Genomic DNA, 7,516 nt, shown 5'->3' with positions numbered 1-7,516 from the left:
GTGGGGGTACTGAGGGTGCTGCAGGTAAGCAAAACGAGCCAGATGGGGCAGTGATAACTGTAATAGGCAAAGATGTTTACGCACACAGCTATAGCAAGAAAATGGGAGAAGAGTTGTAAGTACGTTAAATTTCTGTCCCTACTTGCTGCTGTTGCTGTTATCTAGGAGTATGCAATTTATAGGGGTATCCAGTTTATCACTGGTGGTCAAGTCAGTGTCTATAGCTGCTTGGCAGCAGCTTGATGTGATTGCACTGACACTGCCTGTGCAGGCAGTTGAATTGAGGTTGATTTTTGGAACAGTATCACTAAACTGTGTACTAAATAACTTTAGAAGGTCCTACCTGGCCTGAGCTGACAAGGTAAAAATTCGAAGTGTGCAAGTTCTTATTAAAAGCTGATGTACTTTAAAGTAAAAGGGGCTCTTGCCCTGAATGAAACAGCTCCACAAGGACTTGCATATCTCAGCATCACCTGTCATAGTTTTAGTCCTTATACACTCCAGAGAGGTGTCTGAAAATGGCTTCAGGAATCAGTATGGAAAGCAGTGAGTTCTAAATCCCCCTACACCTTGAGCTGAACCTCTTTTTCTGGGGATTGGCATATGTAGAAGCCCATGCCCACCCATAGCAGCAGCCCTCTTCTGTGAACTACAGCTGTGGAGGAGCTGCTCTCACAAAATAGGGCTGTGGTTGGGGCATTTGACTGGTGGAGAGGAAGGGTTGGCTTTGCTTCAGGTGTGCATCTGCTTCCTGAAAGGAGAGTCCAAGATAGAGCTGTTCTGCTCCAGGCATGGGCCTGAGACTTGCTCTTTTAGTCTCTTCCAACTTGACTTAAACATTAACTGGAATGATTAGATAAGAGCCTCAGCTTTTGTTACTAAGAGGTTGTCCCCTTATATATGAAGGGAAGTTTGACCACTAAGCCTGGGCTCTGTGCCTTCCACATCATTGTGTTGCAGTTACATTTACGTTGGTCAGCTTCTGGAGGTATGAGAGTTTGCTCTGTTTCAACATCTTTCCAGTTCTTTGTGCCCTGTTAGGTGTGTAGCTGCTGCCTCAGTCTCACCTGATGTGGGTGTGGTACCAGTGCAAAGAATGTGCAACAGTAAATTTACTGTTACCTTAAATGCAAAGATTCAAATACTTCTGAGTAGATGAAAGCAAACAACTTTATCTTCAAGTTGGATACACAGCCCTTAAAGTTGTGGGACAGTAGTAACATTCAGAACAGCATTGTAAGCAACATTACAAAAAGCCACCTTCTCTGTACCCACGTTTAACAGTGCTCTCAGGAAGCACATCAGGTCTGTATATATTGATGGAGGAGCAGACATTAAAATAAGGTTCTGTAGCAGCTAGTGTCATGCCAAAACACAGCTGCATGCTGTCAACTGCTGTGATGGAGAAAGGCACAATTGCAGAAGTTTATTTTTTAATGTAGTGGTTGCTATCCAACAGTCTAGAACAGCATACTAAAGTTAAACTTTATAAATTTTCTTCATATGTTACCTCATTAACAACAGGCTACTAATATACACTGAGGAACTTTGCAACTGTTGCAGTTCTTTCTTCATTCATATGAAGAGAGCTTAGAAAATAACCCTATGGGAACAGTTCAACAGAACTGCTGGAAGGGCCTGTGGAAGACATCAACCAACCAAGAGAGGGCTCTCGCTCCTGTGTTAGCTGCACTGAGGTGACTGTCAGGGTGGGTAGTTAAGGCCAGTTTCTTGAAAAAGGGTTACACCTGGCAAAGGAAAGGGAAGAGAACAGACCACAACAGCTCAGCCGCAAGCCTGTTTGTGCAATGTGGTGTTGCTCAGCTTTCTGCTGGGGAAGGACTTTACCAGTAGCTCTATGTGTGCTGGAAGAGGATGGCAAGAGCCCTTGTAGCTTGGTAGTGCCAGACAGATAAGGGATCATGAGCCTGCAGAAGCCTCCTCCATCCTGAGGGTAAGCAAAATAACTTCATACAAAAATCTCTAAGGCAATAAATCCAATGAACCATGCAAAGGTTAAGTCTGTTGTTAAGATACTCCCTCTCATTCTCAACTAATGAAAGACATTAACTAGATATTCAAATTTTCTATTTTCTGGAATATTAATCGTTGCTACAAATATCTCAGGTATCTCTGAAGTAAAACAGCTTGCTAGCAGTTAAGCGTGGATACTAAAAATGTAACAGCTGCTACACTGCAGACGAGGGAGTATGGATTTTATACACAAAAACGTTAAACTCACATTTGACTGTTCCCAGTGACAGGAGGTGAAGAAAATACTGGTTTGGAGGGTAGACTGCTACTTAGCCACTTTGAGAGGTTATGGTGCTTGGTGTTGCTTAAATGTAATTGAATGCACTTACCAAGCTAATACCAATTTGAAATGAAATTAAGATTAAAAAAGAATACATATCAGAAAGAGAATACTTGAAGAAGCAGCTTTGTTCACAGCAGGCTTATAGTAAAAGGCGTAGAGGTTACCACTGAAGATTTATCCCTCAGCTTACAGGTAGCTGAATTAACTCTTTCGTTGCATGCAATAGCAAAGAACCTGGCCAGAGGAAGCAATAATAATAACAGAAATATGTGCAAGTCTAAATCAATGATTCACTCTGCTTTATTTTTGTGCTTCTCAGACAAGCTTTTCCAAAAGGATTTGCTACATTTTTCCCTACACAGAAAAAGTGAGCCCCCCCAGTAGCAGAGTTTGCGTTTGGGAAGAGCAATACAAAATCTTCTACTGCTACCACAACGTTCAGTGAAGTCTCCAAAGGAATAGCGTACGTACCCGTCCAGGGGTAGCTTCCTGGTGTGCTCCATGCCCTTCCCTTACTGCTCTAAGGTGAGGTTACGTTAATAACCCATCGTACCCATCACTGAGATTTGCAGGAGCTTGAATCCCTTTCTTCACAATCCCTTGAAAATCTGCAAGCGTACTGCCACTGGCCTGCCACACAAACAACAGCCAGCTTTTGATGAAGATCAGTACGTCAAAAGCAAGACAAGCTTAGGAAGGAGCATGGTCCTTTCACCCCAGTATTAAGCCACTACTGTGGCCTTGAAAGCTTCAGTGCTCCTTGTAACTGCAGCAAGACAGGTCACCACTAAATACAATCCTTATCATTTGAGAGCAAAGTAAAAGACAACAACCATTTTCGCCCCAGGAAGATGTTTGGGACCCTAATATGTTCTGCCTGCTTTGAAACCTCAGGAATGTCTCCAGGTTTGTCTGGTGAAGAAATTAACAGAGATCTGAAATTCACATACTCTTAGAGATGTGAATATTGAGCTCCTGGGGATGGGTAGCTACGTGCCTGACATCAGGACATCCCCTATACAAAAGTCGAGGCAGCAGTAGGTTAGTGCTGTCCAAGGACTTCAGACATTTTAAAGCTACTGGCAAAGGGGAAAGAGCTTGCACTACAACAAACAATGTATCTTAGAAGGATCAAAGCAATGCAGAGCTCTGGTGCAAATTTATCTTCTGACACAGCCAGAAAAATCTTTCAGAGACATAAGTAAAGGCAACCATTTTTATAGTTCTCTTTGGTTAAGGCAAGGGCTGGTAGATTCCTGAGTCCTCTCAGCTCACAAGTTCACGGTAAGGCATCAGCTGCCATGTTCAAAGCAACCTGTGCTGTCAGCAGCAACAGTGATCTCTGGAGGTACTTATGCACCAAACTGCAAGTTAGGGATATCAGAGAGATGGCTTGAGGCCATAGAGCAAACTTTCATCAGTAGAATAAAACTAAAAATCAAACAGCCTCGGAAAAATGACAACTTCCAACTCTGTTCCTGAGATCTCTTCAACAAAGGCACTGGGTCTTCTCTGCAGTTGGACTGGCAATCACTGGCCTGGAGTCAAGATAGATGCTGTTTGGAGGATTCTCTCCATGAAGCTGCAAGGTATTTCGGGCTATCAGCTCCCTAGCCATCAAGACGAACACCTCTTCTATGTTTTGAGCTTCTTTTGCTGATGTCTCCAACACAGCTAGGAGCCCATACTTCTCTGCCAGTGTGCAGGCATCTTCAAACAGGACTTGGCGCTTATCCACCGAGTCTGATTTGTTCCCTTAAAAGAAGGCAGATAATTGAACTTAGTCTCTCAAGATTTCTTTAAACACAATACATTCATTTAATTTTGGTAAATGATAGAATTATGTTGGGGCTAAGAATTGCTGGAAAAGCAAAATGTAAGCACATCAGAGACACAACCATAGAACATGGATCAAAACTGATGCTTATCAAATGAGTTAGCCGCAAAACTAAACTGTTCATCTAATTATTTGCTCTAGATAATGGTGCCAGAGGATTCTTTAGAAGCAACTGTTTGTTCCTATTCCCTAATGTTTTTAAACATGAAGCAGTACTTAAATCAATTTTCCTTTTAAAAAAGCTTGGTAATCTTTGTAGCTATAGTGACCGTACACTATAAACCAAAGCAATGTTGCACAAAGGTTTATTCCTCATTTGACCTTCACTGGAAGCCACATGTGTTCTGCTATTTATTGTGAAGCTACTTCAGCACATCTCAGAGTGGATGCTCAGCTCTGGAGTGTTGTTAGTTTAATGCAGAGAAAAAGGAAGAATCCTGCCCAATTGTTAACAAGGCTTTAACATGACCTATTTACATTAGTGGGTCATTTCAACACAGTGTCAAAAGAGGAATTGACACCAACTATCTTGATGCTTACAAGGTATACCTAACAGGTTTCTGCACATACAGATGAAACTTCTACTCAAAGCAGTTTAGTCAAAAATCTGACAAATGATAAAACATCTCAAATAAGACACCTGTGTATGTTTCAGTAGCTCCAACACTTGTAGAATTATCATCAGTTCTGGCATATACAGTGCCTGGTTGAAGTCTCCTAGTTTCAGGACAGCCTTTCATCACATTCAGATCTTGAATTTGAAGCATATATTTAAGCTAGTTCTCTTCTCCCTTTAAGCTGCTTCTAGCTTTTCCAAAGAGAAACAAACAGCAACAACTACCACCAGCAAAGCACAGGCCCTCAAAAACACCTTGTTTGATGGTTGTTTGCCATCTTAACAAAAGACACAAACACTCTTGACACCTTTCCTCTTTCAGTTCCAAATGGGAGAGCTGAATTTTTAACCTTTCACACTAGGAAGGTATATAAAATGACTACATCTAATTAATCATACAAAGACTTCCTGCTAAAGTAAGTAGAACAGCACAAGCTTTGGAAGGAAGTACCAAGTTGGATGCTTGTCAAAAGCTTTATTTTTTACCATTTCGAAACATTTCTTAAGGAAAAAAAAAGGCAGCCCTACACACACACACTAACAGGTCTTGTTCTTTGGAGTCATGAGTTAGAAAAACCCTACCAGAATGTAGTGATTATTTTTCCCTCCTTACTCATCCTGAACGCTGCAGTTGCATGCAGGTCAGAATTTGTTTCTTCAGAAGAAGAACAGGAAGAACCACCCAGCAGAAGTAAGTAATTTGCTAGGGGCACAAGCAAAAGCTTAGATCCTATGCCTACTGTGCTATGGGACTCAATGCTGCCTATCCTCAAAAGCCAGTTTGGGCTGCTGTGGCTGTGTGTGTTGCTCTCAGCACACTGCAGTGGAAGAAGCAGTGGAAAGTAAATAAAGGCTCTGTCATTTTACCATGTCAGAGCTCTTCATTTACAGCTTCTTCCTTGGGGGAGAAGAGCAACAATAATCTGAAAGCTGAAGGGAAAGAACTGTCCTGCTTTCTCCCATCTCCAAATTCAGCAATTTTTATCTATTCCTTTCCTCAAGAGGCAAAGTTTCTTGAATGCTAGCAGTATAAACGAGGAAGAGGAATGCAAGCAGACTATTTAGTGCTCTTACAAAGCCATATATCCCTGTTTACTGTCTTACCCAATTGGAGTCCTATTACAGAGCCATGGGCATGCATTATCAAAAGAACTGGGAGGAAAGATGAGAAGGAGGAGTTGTGTTGCTCTGTGTGTTCTGCTTCCTCTTAAATTATCAAGCTGCTGAATTCCTGCACATCAGGAACAGCTCATCAGACTTAGTGCTGTTCTAGCCTCAGTTGGTTTGGGTTTGCTAAGCTAGCAGTAACTTTGTTGCATTATTCCAGCATGAAAAGAACAAGTAAAATGTTTCACTGTGCAATAGGCTTGGTCCTATCTGGGTCAGGCTGTGACTTTTCCAATTTTTTAAGCTTAGATCAAACGTAAATGTATTTGAATCTATTTTAATTAAAACTGTGTTCCTCTTTAATTCATAGTTCACAGATGAAGTAGTGGTGGGAAAGCGACAGGGATTTCATAATAATATTAAAAAAGCTATACAACATAGTATTTATAATTAGATTCCTACCAATTAACATCATGACCAAGTTTGCAGCACCATACTTTTCAATTTCACGGATCCAGTGAGGAATAGATTCAAACGTGGACCTCCTAGTAAGGTCATAGGCAAGGATGGCCCCATGGGCACTCCTGTAATAAGACTGGGTTATTGTCCGGAAGCGCTCCTGACCGGCTGTGTCCCACACTTGGATCTGTAAGAGAAAGGACAGACGTTGTGAGAGGAAGTGAATGCTGCTTCCTACCTGTTTGCCACCCGCATCTATGTTTTTGAAACCCCTGGCCCTTTTCTGCAATGCAGCTAGACCTGTTCCAGCTCACTTCATTAAACCACAGTACGGCTTTGCCTTCTCTGGATCTGCAGAGACATTGATGTGTCTATTTAGATGGTGTACACAGACCCAAAAGCAAGTTGTTGAGAGTAAAAACAACTTTGCAAAGAGCCCAACTTTCAACAAGTGTGCTGAGAGATACAGGGCATTACAGGAAAGGATGAAGAGAAGAAGAAACCCTGATGCAGGGCTGGGCAGTGTGAGGGAGTCTGAGTTCAGGCACACACCAAAGTGAAACCTTTAGGAACCAGAGGGTTTTCCATCCTTGCTGCCTCAGATCCAGCTCCCACATCCCTGGAGGAGGGAAAATCCCCCCCTCCGAGCCAGAGGCGGCTTTCAGAGAACTCACCCCAGGTACAGCAGGAAACCTCTCGAGGTGATAACCCAGAGAGAAGGTGAGCACAGGACTCATCCCCCCGTTAGGTGACTGCTTCCCCGAGATGCCCTGAGGGGCAGGGGAGGCGCTGGCCCCGGTTCCCCCCCGGCTCCTGCCACCGACCTTCACCCTCTTGCCGTCGAGATCCAGCGAGCGCACGGTGAAGTCGACGCCGATGGTGTTCTGCTGCTTCTCGCTGAACTGCCCCGTCTTGAAGCGGTGCACCACGCACGTCTTCCCCACGTTGGAGTCGCCGATCAGGATGATCTTGAAGAGGTAATCGAAGGCGTCGTCCGCCCCGGAGCCCCCCGAGAAGGGCATCGCGGCTCCCGCGGGGACCCCCCTCACCTGCCGGCCCGGGCGGCGCCCGCTTGGGACCGCCCCGCCGCTGGGGGGGCCGGCGGGAAATGTAGGCGCTGCCCTTCCTCCTCCTCCTCCTCCTCTTCCTCCTCCAGCCCCCCAGAGCCCAGCCGGTGCCG

The 7,516-nt window shown here is 44.0% G+C and overlaps 1 protein-coding gene across 1 annotated transcript; it reads right to left on the bottom strand.

Moving 5' to 3' along the window:
- Positions 1–2,599: 2,599 nt before the first annotated feature.
- RAB19 (RAB19, member RAS oncogene family) lies at positions 2,600–7,513 on the bottom strand. The gene is made up of 3 exons (XM_005021502.6): positions 7,161–7,513; positions 6,340–6,523; positions 2,600–4,072 (listed from the first exon to the last, which is right to left on the bottom strand). Exons 1-3 carry the CDS (start codon positions 7,356–7,358, stop codon positions 3,807–3,809), a joined length of 648 nt encoding a protein of 215 aa, XP_005021559.1. The 5' UTR covers positions 7,359–7,513; the 3' UTR covers positions 2,600–3,806.
- Between the last annotated feature and the right edge of the window lie 3 nt (positions 7,514–7,516).

Source organism: Anas platyrhynchos, chromosome 1 (assembly GCF_047663525.1).
Source record: "Anas platyrhynchos isolate ZD024472 breed Pekin duck chromosome 1, IASCAAS_PekinDuck_T2T, whole genome shotgun sequence".
Lineage (NCBI taxonomy): Eukaryota > Metazoa > Chordata > Aves > Anseriformes > Anatidae > Anas > Anas platyrhynchos.
Note: the sequence above shows the minus strand (reverse complement) of the source record. Positions and strands in the feature narration are given on the sequence as shown.

What these genes read in the sequence shown, in the direction of transcription:
- RAB19 (XM_005021502.6), bottom strand. Translation starts at nt 7,358, where the DNA reads ATGCCCTTCTCGGGGGGCTCCGGGGCGGACGACGCCTTCGATTACCTC. An exon ending in TCGACGGCAAGAGGGTGAAG is followed by an intron (nt 6,524 to 7,160) that starts GTCGGTGGCAGG and finishes TTTCTCTTACAG; the next exon opens with ATCCAAGTGTGGGACACAGC. An exon ending in CTTGGTCATGATGTTAATTG is followed by an intron (nt 4,073 to 6,339) that starts GTAGGAATCTAA and finishes CCTTCTTTTAAG; the next exon opens with GGAACAAATCAGACTCGGTG.